The 18,366-nt window shown below is 34.7% G+C and overlaps 2 protein-coding genes across 2 annotated transcripts; one reads left to right on the forward strand and one right to left on the reverse strand.

Annotated features, from left to right (window-relative positions):
* The first annotated feature begins 5,111 nt into the window (after positions 1 to 5,111).
* LOC141656453 (uncharacterized protein At5g01610-like) lies at positions 5,112 to 6,577 on the forward strand. The gene is made up of 2 exons (XM_074463343.1): positions 5,112 to 5,640; positions 6,365 to 6,577. Exons 1-2 carry the CDS (start codon positions 5,214 to 5,216, stop codon positions 6,415 to 6,417), a joined length of 480 nt encoding a protein of 159 aa, XP_074319444.1. The 5' UTR covers positions 5,112 to 5,213; the 3' UTR covers positions 6,418 to 6,577.
* A 4,163-nt stretch (positions 6,578 to 10,740) lies between these two features.
* LOC141656454 (uncharacterized) lies at positions 10,741 to 15,227 on the reverse strand. Its single transcript, XM_074463344.1, has 4 exons — positions 14,658 to 15,227; positions 12,601 to 12,748; positions 11,444 to 11,537; positions 10,741 to 11,237 (listed from the first exon to the last, which is right to left on the reverse strand). The coding sequence occupies exons 1-4, from the start codon at positions 15,026 to 15,028 to the stop codon at positions 10,918 to 10,920; spliced, it is 933 nt and encodes a 310-aa protein (XP_074319445.1). The 5' UTR covers positions 15,029 to 15,227; the 3' UTR covers positions 10,741 to 10,917.
* Between the last annotated feature and the right edge of the window lie 3,139 nt (positions 15,228 to 18,366).

Raw genomic sequence — 18,366 nt, forward strand, 5'->3', positions numbered from 1 at the left:
TGGAGACCCAGATACAATTAACAATAGATCTACAAATTTTGAGGCACAACGACGCAAATATATGATTATTCGCATTGATCACGCTAGAATCGTGTTCTAATACAGTGTAATGGAAAATAGGTGCGATTGATTTGAAATGTTGGATGAGTAGTAAGCGTCTTATGCTACTATGGAGGCGGAGTGATTGGGGAGGGAGAAGGGATGTGGAATTTTGTGAAGTAGTGGACAAATGTGTACAATTAGGCTAATTAAAGAACAAAGGGCGATTAACATTATAGGTAGTAAGGGGATAACATTAGGATGAATAATTTTTGTGATGGAGATAGTCAAAGAAAAGAAGCAAGATGAAAAGTCGGTTAGTAATTGTGAGAGGAAGAGGGCGGCTGCGGGGTATAGGTAATATGAAGTAGGGTAAAATTCTTAGAAAGAGTTGATTTATGTATTTATATATCAAAAATTATAGTGTAAGACGGTCTCATACGGTGAGACAGTGCACTTTTGTAAAAAAGTTGTTCATTTATTGCTAAAACCGTCCTTTTTTCCTAAATTATATGTACATTAATGATGAAAACCGTATTATCTCATCAGAATGAAAAAAGTTAATTAAATTATACGTATGTCGAATTTTGAATTATAGACTTACTTATATTATCAGGACATTCACATTTAGTAACGCTCATTTATATGCTCCAGAGTCTTGTGTCCAATAATAGCGCATGTTATCATGTCTCGTGCATTTTTTTGCACGGGTTTAAAACTAGTGACTTGTAGAGATCGATAATCTTAACCATGTTTAGAGGTTGGGGTAACGAGTGCCTTACGAGCACTTAGCTACGCTCCATTTGCCACTACGTCCGTCATCTTTGAGCAAATATAAATTGTATCGTACGAATTTATGGGGATTCTTTTATCCTCAAATTTAAATTGAACAATTTTTTTTCAAGTTATTGTGCCTTGTTATTATCGAACCTTAAAATAAATCTTACTTTTGACGTTGATTCTTAAACACTCGTGTTATTACTGATCGAGAAAAGATAAAGAGAACGTAAAGAAAGTAACCCACAGATTTACGTGGTTCACTAGTAATGTGTTAGTTACGTCCACAACTTCACATGGCAGAAAAGAGGGGCGTTTTATTGTTATTGAGGAGATTACAGATTTCAGAGTACGCATCTAGAATAATCATGATATGTATAACTGGTAAGGCACAGCTGAGAAAGTTTATATTACCTTCTAACACCAATATAAAATCACCTAGAAAGACCCAGACTGAAACCCTAACCTAGATAAAAAAAAATTAGGAAAACCAAGTCTTTCAAAGGGTGACCGACAGATTAAAGGCACAAATACAACAACTTATATTCTACTCTGAATTGTAATAGTTATCTTTTGTAAATATTATAATGCTATTAAATTCATGAAACCGTCTCATTTTAAAAATAAAATAAAAAATAGCACATATTTTGCAAAATATCTAGCAAAATGTCTCTTGTTGATGAATACACAAACACATGGTTCGAGTGTTAGACAGTTGGACATTTTATGTCCAAACTTTGCAAATTCTAATACATATACATACATTGTATCTAAATATTGGTCACACTAACTACTAACCAATTTAATTATTTAAAATAAAAATATATGCTTTGTAGAATCACAAAATGTTGCACCAACCAGTCAACTATGCTTGACTTATATCAACCATTTTAATTAAGTTGCACTAATACTAACAATACCATGTTATTTGTCGATATCTTTTAATTTAATTATTCAAGATTTTAAGACAAGTTTTCTTACAAAGAAGGATACATACCATGTGAATCCTACATGAAACAAATAATTAAGTTGTTTTATTGTATCAATTTAGGGATCATCTACCAACTGAATATCTAATGAAGTGTTTGAATTATATCTTAACCGTTTATGTAATACATTAGTTTACAATTGTGCCACGTCAGTTAACAAGAATTTCATAATTAAGCGTGTTTGTTGAGTTCAAACAAGTGTTGAAAGAAGTTAGGTTAACACTTAAGATACTAAAATGTGTCCAAGAAAGACATGTTATTTGGCCCAATGGCCTATTCCAAGTTACCTACTTACTTGGCCAGTCCACAATACGAAAATGAATTCCTCCTTAGGTACCCTTTTGTGAGACGGTTTTACGACAAGAAGAGCTTAAGATGAAAAAAAAAAAGTTGGGGTTATGCTTAATTTTTGCTCATAATGTAAGTTATTCACCTTCTGTCCAAAAAAAAAAAAAAAAAAATTGCATCACACTTTTTTACAAATTGAGGTGGCCCGGCCTGATCGGACCCGACCTGCCTTTCGGGTCGTCGAAAACAAAGTTCACCCAACCCTCACATGACCCAGTGGGGTCCACCCAACATTCAATTAGCCGGTACTGGGTTCAAGATCTCTTACTCGGCCGGCCTATGACCCGCCAAAAACAAAAAAATAATACTCCAAAATTGTTAAATTGGACCATACTAGTGGCCCGCCCCGCCTATCACCTGCTCAAGGAGTCAAGGGCCGGTTCAGGGTCGGCTATCCCTATAAGGCTGGAACTGCCTGAGTCAGCCCGCCCCCACTAACATATGCCGGTTTTGGGTCGACCAGCCGCTCGCTCCAGCCCAGCCCAAACAGGTTCGTGACCACCTCATTCTATCTTTTTTGTTGATTGGGCCTAACTTTGCCTTGTATTTTTCATTTCTTCGAGGCCCAAACTAGTTGCTTTATAAAGTCCAGAGAAACGCAGGAATTCCAAAAGATTGAATACCATAAGCCCATACCATATTATGCTAAGGGCATATTTGGCCTCGTTTTAGGAAAACTGTTTTTGCTTTTATTAATAATTTTTTTTTTTTAATAAACTACTTCTTAATAAAACTGTTGGTGTTTCCTAACATTTTACAAAAAATGACTTCTCAACAAGACTTTTTACAGAAGTAGATGAAAACTGAAAATTTTTGTTGAAAAGTATATCAAGATGGGCCTCGATTTGTAGAGAATGACAAAATATGAATTAATAAGTATTAATTTTATATTTTTTTTGACATTTTCACAACATACAATTTGTCATTTATGTATTAAAAATCTTTAAAATAAATGTAAAAGCTAGAAGCACCAAATTAGTTCTTATACTTCTGACTCTCAAAATTGACTTTTGGGCTTAAAAGAAGTTGTTTTAACTTATTTAAAATTGATTTTTTTGGCTTAGCTTGCGCTTATTCAGTGGAAAAGCACTTCTAAAAGCCGGACCAAATAGCATCTAAGTACTGTTCTAAATTCGACCCATCACAGTGTATGATTAAATATAAGCAAGACCATGTTACACTCTTTAAATATAACTAGGTTTGGTGTGCGGCCTTATCCGGACTACCTCTATTTATCGTCAAATTTTATTTTTTAGGAAATAAGACTACGTTAGACTTTGCTTAACTCATACGTTTTTACCATTGATACTGAAATGTAGAATTTATCAAAAAAATTATAAAACACATTCATTACTCCCGATGTTAATATTATTACTTTAACGAAATATCATGTTAATACTATTACATTCACTGTTCCTCTAATTATTGTTGTATCTTTAATTATTCACACCATTTTTACGGCTATATCCATTCCCGTTAATTCGTTGCAAAACTTGCATCATATATTTTCCTCATTTGATTAGTGGACTGAATGCTGCCTTGAAAAGTTTTTGGGCAAACTTTTATTAGGTCAAAAACAAATGGGCCTATTGTTATTTGCATACAGCAGGTGAACATGTTAGTGTTGCTACCAGTAAAATCTAAGCCCAAGTTTGACTTACTCGGTTAGGAGCCCACTAATGATTTCAATTCCCACTTGATATCCGTCATCACCAATTTACTCAAATCGTCGACAATATTAATGAACTATCCAAATTACTCCTCCTTTCTCTTTCCCTCTAATCATACAACAAATACTAATATTTCACTAAACTTAAACACAAAATCAAAAACTGCTTTCAAAACTTCAAATTTTCCGCCAAACACTTTCATTTCCTTGAAATTAAAGTGTATAGGCTAGAACAATTTGAATTAAGGCAGCCAACCTCTTATAAAATCGTTTTATATTAGCATTTTATATACGGATTCATAAACAAAAACAACTTAACTATATCACTACACGTAAAAATTAAAAAAATCAAAGAACGGTAAAAAATAATTCATTTAACTCAAGCTTTTGTATATGGCGAATAGACACAGAAATTTGAGTTGTGATTTATGATGGATGTTTGAAAGATCGAACAGATTTGAATCATTATGTGTTAATATTCCTTTAATTCATTGATTTTTTTTAAAGCGCAATCGTAGCAAAGACGATGAAATTTATTCTAGAAAAAGATTACAACATAATAATCGTAATATAGTCGGAGGTTTTTCTTTTTTCTATTGGGATAATTTATCTTAATTTATGAAAAATGGAATCATAAAGAGTTAAAAATAACATGTACCGCTAATCGAGAAATATTTCGTAAAACTTATTGATCACATTAATTCATGAAAAATAATTTTTTAGAGCTACCATATCAAATCCATTTAATCATGCCTTTATCAAAAAAAACTACTCCTTATTTCTTGCATTAATCAATTTCTCTTAACTGTTGTATACCAATAAATTCATAACAAATTTGACTTGAATAATTCTTTGAAGAAGTATTATCACAACAACCACCTAAAATTAAGCCCTAAGATTAGTATTAATATCTTGAACAAAATCCCTTAAATTATGCTAAATTACAAATAACCAACATAATTAATAAAGATGTTGCAATCCACTCATTCACCCACATAAATCCACATCATTTCTCTATAGTCCACTTCACTCACTACACCACCAAACTACTTAAACGGAACTGACCTGACCTGAATTAAACTAGCCTGAACGGTTGGTTAAGTACAAACTTAGGAGTGATTTATCGAATAATTTGTTTTTAGTATTCGAAAGAGATTGTCGCAACTGTCGATAGGAAATATATCGGGTCAACACCAAAAAAAAAAAAAGTACAAGGGCAAAATGGTCATTTCACCATAAACTCCCCTTTTAAGCTTTCCTCCTACTCCACATTTCTCACAAATCACTCTTCCAATCAACCAACAAAAACAACCAAAAAACCCAACAAAAAAAATCAAAAACTTACAAAAAAAAAACCCCTCATTTTTACACAAATTCATCAAAATTAAAAGATGAATAATTTCAATTTCCTAATTACAATATTTATAATTCTTTATTGTTCAACATTTTCATCACCCATGTCAGTCCATGAGCTTTTAAAGAACAAAGGTCTTCCACAAGGGCTATTACCAAAAGAAGTGAAATCATATGAATATAATGACGAAAATGGCCTTCTAAATGTATATTTAGACGGTCCATGCTTAACAAAATTTGAAAATAGAGTGTTATTTGAAAGTGTTGTAAGGGCAAATTTGTCATTTGGTGAATTGTTATCAGTTGAAGGATTATCTCAAGAAGAACTCTTCATTTGGTTACCTGTTAAAGAGATTAGTGTGAATGATATTGATTCTGGGATCATATTGTTTGATATTGGTATGGCTCAAAAACAACTTTCTTTGTCTCTCTTTGAAGATCCTCCTAGTTGCAAAATTGGACAAGGTAAATTTCTTTTTTCCAGCAATTCTACACTAAAACCGTCTTTTTGTATGAGACGTTTGTAACATTTAGTTATTTTAATGGTCTCATACAAAAAGACGGTCAGTCGGTCATACTTGTATGCCGAAGTTGTTTTAGCTACAGAAAACGCTCGTTTCTGTAGCTAAAACAACTTTGTAGTAAAAATAAGTTATTATATTTCATATGGGTCTTTAGGTTTTTGCTTTATTTCATTTGGGTTGTTTTCATATTATGCAAAATGTTTGGCTTTAGTGGTTAATTTAGACAATTAGCATACATTTTTCTCAAAGTTTGTAGCTTTTTTGAAATGGGAATTTCATTTCCCACATAAATTATTCAAAGTTTCAAACAATGTGATTACTTTGGCTTTTACTGTTAACTTTTTATCACGGGAAATTTAATGTTCAACTGTTTTATGTTTAAATTCTGTCCTTAAAATTTAGAATTATGTACGTACATTATACCAAATTGCTAGTGATTAGTGATCACAAGGCCTTGTTCTCTTGAACTGAAGTAACCTAAACGACTTAAACTGAACTAAACTGAATTGTATCATAATGGAGTGAGATTAACTAAAGTTAAGTCCAAAAGAACACGGTCTTATTCCCAGGTAGTAAATTGATCATTTTAGACTCTAATTATGTAACTTTAATATATTTTAGGTTTTCTCTAATTATTATGCTAAATTATAGTGGTATTTGTGCAGGAAATATAAATTATAGTGGAAGAAAAGACAAAGGATTTGCAGCAGAAAGATGAAGATAAATTAATAAATATCATGCCAAAACTACTATGAATTCCTTCTTTAATTTTGTTGGTGTGGTTTTGATGAAGTAATTTAGGTGGGGAGTTGTTAGATGATAAGTTGTGTATAGATCCGAAATTTTGGTAATCAAATTTTGAGTATGCTTAAGAAACATTCAATAGGTTGATTTTTTTATCTATTTATTTTGTCTAATCTAATCTAATCTAATCTAATTATCTAACCTAACAATTGTTCAAAGAGCAATTCCTATTCTTTTGTCTTACAAATAGGGTTGCATCATCATAGGAAGTTGAAAGAATTCATTGAATTAGTGCTAATTAATAGGATCTAACATTATATAGCCAAAGCATAGATACATGTATGTAATTGAAGTTAAAGATTATATTGCCATATCACGAGAACTACTCGCTTTGTTCCAATCATTTTTTTTATTCTGTGTGACGGGTATTTTAATCAAACCTAAAGAAATAAATGTATAATGTCATTAATATTAAATCATCTAATTACATTCAATATATCAAGAGACATAAATATTACTTTTCAAATTAAGAAATGTAGGATTAAAAGAACTTAAATAAAGAGAAGCTTAATAATTACTAGGCTTATACATACATTCGTTCTACAATTAGTCTTGCTGAAGACGGGTCGGAACAAGTGACGGATAATGCCACTCACAAAACGGATAGGGGGACAAGGTGGGGGCACCTCTATGTGCTTCCCCCTCTCCTCTATTTGGGTCATTTGTGAGGGAAAATGGTATCCGTCACTCCAAAGTGACGGATACATGCCGTCACAAATGAGATTTTGTGTTCTAATAAATACTAACAAAGGTTGACCCCAATGGTAAATATTACTTTTCAAATTGAGTAGAATGCAATCTATGGCTTATACATACATTCTAATATTACTAAATTATGTATTGTTCATTTTTTTTATTTTTTTGTTTTAAACCAATCAAACCATAGATTGCATTCTACTCAAAAGATGTGCAACATCTTGAATTTGATTTGAGTAACATGGCTAATAATGAAATTGCCTAATCTTGAATAGTATATATCATAATTGACGCCATAACTTCTTTGTGACCCTAAGGGAAACCCAATCCAAAGGGTGGTATCAATGCAAATGAGAATAGGTTCGTAAAGCGTCACAAATACTATGGACGAAGCTTATAAAGTCATGAAACGTGATACTCGTGATCTGCCATTTTATATTATAGTGATCACTAACTTCTCCCACAGCCCACTTAGGCACTCTAGACAAGTTTTAAATCATAATTATGGAAAATTACCCAACAAATTAATCAATCAAGCAAGAATATACCATACAAAATCAAACATAAACTTGTGATTTTCATCATAGGATCCCTAAAGTAAGAAATATCATTAGCCATATGATGATGTTTAGCTGCTAAAATTGCATGCCTGGGGCTAGAAAGTTAATGACAGATGGACCAACTCACATTATAATTGTAAATAAGAAAATGGGTCCAATGTGACAAAATTTTGTTGCTTTTTTGGTGAAACAATGGCCCATGAACAAATTAATTATTCAATTGACTAGTTAATGGAAAATTGCAATGAATTTTTTTTCCTTTTAATACTTTTTAATAAATTATTTATCATATTAGCGTTTATTTTAAACTAATTCTCGTCAATGAGTTCCAATCATCAATTTTCTTTATTTTAGACTTGTAGGTCGGAGTTAGGTCAGGTCGGGTCGGCCGAGTAGTTAATTCATTTTTTGGGTCAACGATGATCAAGTTACTGCATATTTATGCATAATAAGTTGTATAAGTGTATACTCCCTCCATTCAACTCCACTTTACATGTATTCAATTTCCGTCCATTCAACCCCACTTTACAGGTTTCCTTATTTGGCTAAAAAATGACAATTCTATCCTTATTGAAAATCTTTATTTACAAAAAATGTCACCCAAACCCCACACTAACCCACCATAAAACCCCACCTTTATGTTTTTTTTTAATATTTTAACCTCTTCTTTCTCTTTCCCCATGTACTTTTAATATTTTTTTAATCCGCTCCTTAATATCCGTATAAAAATCAAAGTTGCAAAGTGGAGTTGAATGGCGGGAGTACAACAATAGACATCTGAATCAGGTTATATTGGGCTGGTCAATTCGGATTTGGGACACGGTCGAGTTTCAATTTAGGTGAGAGGGGACGGGTCATTTCTATTGACTCCTTCGAGCAGGGTCAATTTTGCCATGTCTACGAGTAAGCCGCTAGTTTTAAGTAGCGGTAAGTGGGTCCAATGTGACAAAATTTTGTGGCTTTTTTGGTGAAACAATGGGCCCATGAAGAAACTACTCAACGACTAGTTAATGGGAAAATGGTTAGCTGTATTGTATGTTGATTGATAGGGAAACTGGGTTCTTTTGTTTTGACTAACATCTGCAATTCTGCATTATTATGCATTTTCTTTTATGATGAATCTAAGCCACTGTGATGACAGTTTGAGTCCTTGAGAGCATGTGAGTTTCTTGTGTTCTTGGCCCCACACCATGCTCTATTATTTCTGGCTTTCATAAGCAAAATTGCATCTGCATGCATAGTGTGTTTTTCATATGTAACGTACTACAAGAACGTTTTATTATGTCATATTAGGCTGTTTCGTATCACATAATTCATAAGTAGCTAGATGAATTGGAAAGTAGAAGTCGGATGCGCGCACCATTGAGCGGTTTTAAAGCGAATAATGCTTCATCGATTGCTACTTGACTTGAATTAAGCAAAGGCATATTGAAACACCATGGAGTACGGCCTAAAACCGTCCTTAGGCCTTACACTAATTCACCATGTCACGCATAGTGCGCCCAGATCATACCGCTTAGCATTCTCATGGCTCTGTAACTTGTCGTCAAAGAGTTCATAAATTACGCTTTCAATCACTCTATAAATAGTCTACGGAAGAATAATAGACTAGAGGACACCATCAATTTACTAGTCGGATCAGTTTTTGACAGGTCTAACTCGAAATTTCATCAGGAGTAATATATTACTAGAGGACATTTTGGCTATTCCTTTTTTGTTAACAGCTGGATAACACTTGAGGAGAATTAAACGGCTGTTTGTCCAAAACTAACAAAGAGGCGCGCCGTTCACCTTTCTTGGTCCTTGCTTCACACCTTGTGTCTTCTTCTTTGCTATCTTACGCTCAGTTATGGTTGGAGCGATTTAAGACGAAGGTATCAGGTTTATAGTTAAAACGGATCAAGTATTACCCTTTACATAAATAAGACAAGAGAAAAAATGTCAAAAGGGAATAACAAAAGTTTTATCTCGTCTATCTAGTTTTAACACTTAACCCGTTTTTGATATTAAACGGATATTTCTGTCCCAAGGGAAAGAAAATTGACTACTAGTTGGGCATTCATGATGAAGAATCAGTTTTAGTTTCTTTGTGTGGCTAATCCCGTCACGATTAGTTTCGCGACCTCTCACAAAAAGGGAGAGGGGACAAAGCTGGGGCACCCCCAATGTGCTTCTCACTCACCTCTCAATGGGCATTTTGTGAGAGGAAACGGTATCCGTCACAAGCTTGTGACGGATATCGCCGTCACAAATGAGAATTTGTGATGAAGAATTGATAATACAAGAGCAATAATGAAAGCTTAAATAGGCTGTACCAACTCCCACTTAAAGGTGTACCCTTTTGGTCTCTTTGTGTTAGTCTTTTTTACTTCGTGAATTCTACAGCTAGTCAGCCACACTGGCCCTCCACATCAGTAGTTATACACTTGAAAGGCAGGTAGCAATTTATTGAACTGATTGTTTACCCGTGACCTCTAGAAGATACGGACCGAGTAGTACCGTCTTGGATTCAAAACCCGTCAATATCAAAACTATCCTTAGACTCTGTCACCACAATTAGAATAGAATGACCCGACCCAATAAGACTGACCCCACACCCGAAAATTACCCGAAAAGAGTGACCTGATAGACCCAAAGTAACGTGCCTTGAAGTGGACACGAAATGACCCGACAAACCCAAAATGATTCAAAATGGCTTGGTTAAGGCAAAATCACGACCTGAAATAACTTGAAAAATGTCTTAACCCGATCAAAAGTGACCTGACCCAAACCCATTTGTCAGGTCTACCTACAATCTTCATGAGCAAAAAGAGAATTTTTATTAAAAAATGATCGAGATAGAAAACTTTCCAAGCTAATAAAGAGATTTTACGAACAAAAAAAATGTTCGCTATATGATTGGAAAAACACTATTTGCTCAAGCAATTGATTACTATTTCCGCTGACGGAACACCAGAGGAACTATTTTCGGCTTGCCAACATTTCAAAAGTCAAATAAGTCTTGCCAATTATTAACCATAAACTTCACTGTTCAAGCAAATACTACTTAAAAACATAAGATCTTCAAACAAACTCAATCATAGTGATTTATGATCCATACCATCACTCATAAAGTTTCGATGATGTGAAGCATCGACAAATTAGGTATAAAGTGGCATTTAATTGCGCTTCATCAACACCACCATAATCACCATCATTGCCAAGGCCATGAACGTACCTCCAGCGAATAAACTTTTGGGTGAATCGAAGGAATTCTTCTCAGCATCTGAGACGGTGAACAAGCTTTCAACGAAGCTTGTCAAGTTACTGACCATGTCAACTACAGTAACCTTCACATCGTCTATAAAACCCATGAAGCCATCGGGTTTTACAGCTTTTTCGGCATTATCATTATCTAAGGAGCTCTTAGTAGGTGTCTGAGTCGCTGACTCAGAATCTACAGAGCTCGTTTCGGGATCTTGAATCTGAGATTCAGCAACTGCAACCAAAGTACCCGTACCCAATATTAGATTCGAATAGTATATTAGAAGCAGAAAAACTTATACAAGACAGTTTTACATGTGAGAGCAACCCATTAAAAAAAAGGAAAACATAAGGTTTTGGATTGGTCTCACACAACCTCGTTATACGAGATGAGAAAACATGAGTAAGCTCCGGCCTAGAACAGTAACAGAAGGTACTTACACTTTCTATCTGATTCAAGAAACTCCGCAAAAGCGGGATTTTGCATCACAGCAACCCACACATTCGGATCACTCGCAATTGAAGCAACTACAGTCTGACAAGGCAAAATACGAAAAAAACAGTATGTGAGTAATATTATTACCTGTACTGGCAGAAACATATCATATGCTGTTCCAGACAAGCAGTTATTGATCCTCACATCATTCATAGCAACAAATAACTATTAAAACTATACAGCCTATAATTGCCATCTTGGGCTCCTCTAAGTGAGTGCAGTTCCTGTTTCCTAAATCGCAAAACACCCTGCCATAAACGGGGAATGTATCCATCCACGGAGTACAACTAGTCATTCCCACATACCAGAATTTCAGAATCCGATCCTACTAGTTTAGAAGGAAGCTTAACTCTGTTGCCTATCATTCCCACTCGACAATGACAGAGAAATGTGGCAAACATTATCGGGATGGTATTCCTATCACACTGGAGCTATAAACATGCCATGAATCATAATTTATATAAATTGGAAGGAGTGGGAATGGCGTGTTCCCACCAAAACTCTGCCATGTTCAAGGGATTTTGATTTGTCTTTGAGAAAAGATGGATCCCACCTTTTCCCACCAAAACTAATGAAACTAAAAAAATTGTATCCCAACAAGCCCCAAACAATAGGGTTCAAATCAACATATCATTATATACAAATACTTGTGTAAGACGGTTTTACACAAATATATCGTAACACGAGGTCTTTTATTAACCACCTCTACTCACTAATACGGTTGTTTGGATCCATTTTAGAACTATATTGGTGTAAAACCGCCTTGCAAAAGCTTCATTATAAGTTATCCCTAGAGTTTTACTACTTCGGTAAAGTGCAGAGCATATATAATGCTAAATCTCAAAAAAATTTAAAAAAATTAAAAAAAAAAATTATGGTTTTGACTCGTGATTCAGTCTCGGCCCGAGGCTGTACAATAAACGTCAATAAGAATGTTAAATTTTTGCATCATCACAATCAGATTGGTTGCATTTTTTGACGATTGCAACCTTGCAAACATTTTTTTTTCAGTGAATAAGAGAAACTGTGCATGCATATTCAGCACATAAGTGGGGAAATAAACACAAGACAAAACAGAAGGATAAGTAGATGGTATCAAAACCTGCGCAACAGGGTTCTCCTTGAGCAGCATAAAAGCTTGAATTGCACCATTTGGAGCAGAAGCCTCCTGCGAGATGCAGGCTTTTGTCTCATGGAATGATGAGACTGATTCACCGCTTCCAGAAGATCTCGGTGAAGAGAAATATACCCTAGGTATAATTGATCACTCATTAAAACCATTCAAATTGCAGAAACAACATTATGAAGATTTATAAGCATCACTTTCAGCAACATATATTTAACAAAATTCCCAACTCATGTGGTATCTGTAAATTTGATAATAAAGAAGCATGTTCTGCCATAATCTACACGAGCACAACCACAACTGATATAACATATGCACACAAAAGTTGCATATAAAATCTGAAATCATCTACGTCACGAGAATTATTCAATGAAAGGCCAGAAAATGCGCTAAGCCAAGTTAGCAGTACAACGTATATCACAGTAACAGGCTCAGGAACTGTTAACAGTTAGCTTTACACCATTTCTTGTTTTGCGTTATAGATCTGCCTTGTAGAAATTGGCAAGTTGTAGTTCTCAGGAGGCTCACTTTCGTCAGCGCATTTTACCAAATATACGGAGTACTCCCTCCGTCGCATTCATCATTTGTTTACCACCTTTATCCTTTCTGAAGGTATTTTAATCAAAAGTAAACAAATGATTGCGACGGAGGGAATACTCTTTATACCAATGTCTACACTCTACAGGAAATTGTGCAATCTACCACAAAAAAAAGACCTCTTTTTGTATTTGCAATTACTCGAGCCTAACCAGAAATGGAAAATTCACGACGAACAGCCTTCTCTACAGATTAAGGCATACCGGCAATTACTGAACCATGACAGTTCAAATTACAAACCAAAGAAAAACAGACCAATACAACCAGAACAATAAAATCCAATCCAAAAACTACTACTATATAATTTAACGACTTTCTTTTCTTATATAAAGATCAAATCCACCGAGTATCTTACAACTGATGCATTTTATGAAAATTGAATGCAAGAACTGCATTATGCTGAAAATTGACATTCCAAGAAAGTAATAAGAAAATTTACTTGACAATCACAAAATCGACATAAAACCATGATTTCCATAAGAATTGTAAACAAATGATTGCAGCGGAGGGAATACTCTTGATACCAATGTCTACAAGAAATGGTGCAATCTAAAAAAAAGACCTCTTTTTGTATTTGCAATTACTCGAGCTTAACCAGAAATGGAAAATTCACGACGAACAGCCTTCTCTACAGAGTAACACACACCGCAATTACTGAACCATGACAGCTCAAATTACAAACCAAAGAAAAACAGACCAGTACAACCAGAACAATAAAATCCAATCCAAAAACTATAATTTAACGACTTTCTTTTCTTATATAAAGATCAAATCCACGGAGTATCTTTCAACGGATGCTTTTTACAAAAATTAAATGCAAGAACTGCATTATGCTGAAAATTGACATTCAAATTTCCTAATAAGTCATGAAAATTTACTTGACAATCACAAAACCGACATAAAACTGTGATTTCAATAAGCATTGCTTCTCAATTCTTCTATAGAACTAACACAACACAATCATTGCACCAACCAACAAACCTCAAAACCAATCACAATAACAGAAAAACGAGCACAGAAAAATCTGATCAACAAAACATACTACAATTGCGATTAGCACAAATATTACTTCTTGATTCTTCACTACAAGAACCACAGGACAATCGCTAACTTCCTCACCCCCATCATGTGAGAGGTCTCTCAATATCGCTATTGAAAGACGTCTCTCAGAAGTTCTTGTGTTCTTGAATAGAATTAACACAAAAATATCGAATTATCAATACATATGATCACACAGAAACAAAACAGTACTAACAATCTAATCAAAATCATAATCACAAAACCTAACTAAATCAATTAAATCAAAAACAATTACTTCTCAAACGCATCTTTAACATCGCAAACAATCAAACAAAAGATGAATACAGTTAAATATAATCAAAATCACAATCACAAAACCTAATTAAATCAATTGAATTCAAACAATTAATTCATACTTTTCAAGAGCATCTTTGAGTTCAGAAGTAGCCTCCTTCGTCTCCTCAATCGTCGGAACAGGACCAAACACAACCCTAGGCAACACCGCCGCCATATCCACACCACCTCCATTTTTATCCCTAACAAGAACCTCATTTTGTTCATCTTCAAGATGCGCGAACTCCCACTCATCAAGCTCCCACGCCGGTCGCTGAATTGACTGTTGTAGTTGTCCGCCTTCGCACACGGTGGCGGAAACCGGTCTCATCACCGCATTCCTAGCCGCAACAGCCACCGTGTTCTCCGTCGCACCGCCACTGCGGAATACGCCGGTGAATGGTGGTGTTGCGGTGAGTCTCGCCGCCGCTCTCATCGCTGCTCCGCCTCCCATGATGTTGATATTTTTGGAAATGATTTTTGAAGAAGATATTTTTTTGAAGGGAGAAATGATTATATATATATGTTGGAAGATTTGAAGATGAAGATTTTTTTTTATTATTTTTTAATCATTTTTTGGGTGGAATTATTGTTGAAGGAGATTACGCTGCTACGTAGATATTATAGCTTGCTTAGGAGAGTGGAAAAGGGTAAAAAGGGAAATATAATATGATAGGTTATGTATGATTGAATAGAAAAGGGCTTTTGGTTGTGTGCTTATTGGGCTTGATAATATGTATGTTACTATGTGGGCTTTGATTTAGAATTTGATGATCTTCATGGTTACTGGCTTACTGCTATAAATCGTCGACACATTATTTTGAATCGTCGGTTTAATTTGAGATTGGTATCGATTATCGAATGATATAAGATAGAATTGATTTGGACTAAATCACGAAAAATAAATTAGGTGATTGGAGAACGAGCATAAAATGTTCGGTATTGGCTTAGATACACCTAAATTTTTCAAGGGTTTGGTTTGGGCTTAATAGGATGGACTCGAAACTTAGATTTAATACACAAATACTTGTGTACAAGGTTTTACATAAGTTTATCGTGAAATGAGATATTTTCGTAACAAATTTTAGTCATTAATAGAATTATGTTTGGCTCTGTTTTACAATTACGGAGTATATTTGTATAAAACCGTTTTATACAAGACTCACTCATCGTTTAATTCCACTAACCACTATTTTTTTTTGTTGATTGTAAAATACCTCATTACAAAGTTTTAGAGATTAATTTTAACATAAACTTTTACAAAGAAAAAGACTGTCAATTGATCTAGACCGATCGTAAACTTCTGTAAAAGGACCGAGTTTGGTCCAACCACATAGACCGGTCCAATCCATATTTTCGATAAGATTCTAGAGGGGTATGATTCTCTCGTCTCCACTTACATAGGGAGTAAGTCATAAGTTGTCCAATAATTAGAGGTGGACAACATAGCGGGCCAGCCCGGCCCAGCATTGTTACACGGGCCAGAATTTAGCAGCCCATTCAGCACATGGCTCAGCCCGTTCAGCCCTACGGGCCGTGCTAGTGTTGGGTTTTTTCAGCCCAACCCGGTTTTCAGCCCGTTTTTTTTTTAAAAAAAAAAAAATTGTAACCAGCCCGCCCCTATAGTGTCGTGCCCGGGCCTGACCAAAACCAGCCCAGCCCGGCCCGGCACAGCCCGGTCCTATGTTAGTGTCGTGCCAGGGCTGCTCTACCCCAGCCCAGCCCACCCTTGGCGCGCACCAGCCCGGCCCAGCCCAACCCAATGTCCACCTCTACCAATAATTAAGTCTTAAAATCTCTGTTAAGACGACAGTATTTCTGTAAACTATTAGCCCATCACGTTGCAAGTTAGAGTTGTCTAGGTGCCTAATTCTCCGAGTACTTTATCCTATTCATGTCATTCAATAGGGTAGTCGATGTCTTATGAGTCTTAATGGATTTGTAGACAAGGAGATGAACGTGTCTCATTTATTAGAAATGGCCCCAATGCACAATTTTGATACATGTGTTTACATTCTAAATTTATGTGTTTTTAGATCATTTGGGTCTTGTCATTTTGTGTATTGACATTAATATCTCTGATGCGTCGGCTATATCAACAAAACTCGAAAAATTGTAAGAGAAAAACGAAGGCATGTAAACTTATTGAGCACTCTCTCAGTCCTAATGAATAATTTACATTTATTTTATTTTGTAAAGAGAAATTAATGCAAATGTAAATTATTGGCGGGAATGGAGGGAATATATAACTTAGAGACCTAGAGTAATTACACAAGTGAAGAACTATTGTCTTTTAAGCTAAGGAGTATTTACCATGCTTTTGATGTTAGCAAGTATGGTCGTGTAGCTCGAAAAAGTGAAGTTTAGTGGTTAAAACTTGGATGAAATTCCCAGAAGACTCAAGTTCAAGCACCCCTAACAGCAAAATCTTGTGGAACATTCTTAGGTTTAAGCCTCCTAAGAGCAAAATCTTGTGGACATTCTTAGTCTGAGTCTATGCCTTATAGACTTCGAGCATGTAACCTCAGGTGGCTTATCTGGTATATATGGTTTGTAGGCTATCACATATATCCGAGGGTTTACCTAGTATGCACTGAAGGCAGCGACTGCGGATTCTCTCGTCATCCAAAAAAAAAAGTATGGCAGTGTAAGACCGGGGTAATATAGTTGTCCATCATCTCTTGTATATGTAATTTAGTAGTGATAGAGTTTAGAAAATTACGAGAAAGATTTTGTTAGAGTAAGAATTTTATTGATATTTCATTTTAGTCGTCATGTGTTGATTAATGAAATATTGGCGATTTTAGGGGATGCATAGGTTTAACCGCACCCCCGCCAGTTCCAAGAACAAATATGTTTTAAATGGATTATGTTGTTGTATGGTGTTGCTCCAAGAAAATTTATTGTTGTGTTTATGACCATTAATGAGGATGATTATTTGGTCTTCTTTTCAAGCTGTTACACGATTTTCTCCTATAAATATAATCCACTATTTCCATCACTTTTATATCATCATAAATCTTACAGAAACACAACATTGTAAAATCCTCAACAAATCTCATCTTACACTTAATTAATGTGAAAGTCCGTTATATAAAAATCACGAGTTTTTGTTTAAGCCTAATATGGAAAAAAGCAAAATGTCGAGAAAAAGACAAACTGTATCCACATCCACATATACGAGTAGAATTTCTTAAAAAAAAAAGGAGAGTCTACTTCAGGTAAACGTTAAAAAATGGAGAGTCCATTTCATTTAAATGTTTTAAATTGCATTCTTGCAAACTCGAACAGTTCTAGATTTATGCATGGAAATAAGAGTTAATAAAGTTTAAAGTGCGAAATATTATTAAGTGTGTTCGTGAGAAAAAATGGACTCGTTATTTCCTAAAGGAAATAGAGAAAATCCTAATTACTACGGAATTAGCCTGTTTTATATTTATTACGAATATTATCATAAGGAAGATAAGTCATAAGTGTACCATTACCAACTTGCCAAATAAACATGCCCACATTACACGTCAAAATATCTATAGGAATTAATCACCCATCATTTTTAATATCTCCATCTCCCTGTCCATTATTATAATTAAAGCAACCCATCATATACTCCCTATTTCATTGCTTTACATATTACAAACATCACCCATCCAATTCCTAAGATCACACAAATCATCATCGTCATTAAAATAAAAATAAAAACAAAAACAAAATAAAAAGTACGTGATCAAACTTCACCAATGACAATATACCATCACCACCTATAAAAATTTCCCAAATCAAACAATATTCTTC

This window comes from Silene latifolia, chromosome 5, assembly GCF_048544455.1.
Source record: "Silene latifolia isolate original U9 population chromosome 5, ASM4854445v1, whole genome shotgun sequence".
Classification (NCBI taxonomy): domain Eukaryota; kingdom Viridiplantae; phylum Streptophyta; class Magnoliopsida; order Caryophyllales; family Caryophyllaceae; genus Silene; species Silene latifolia.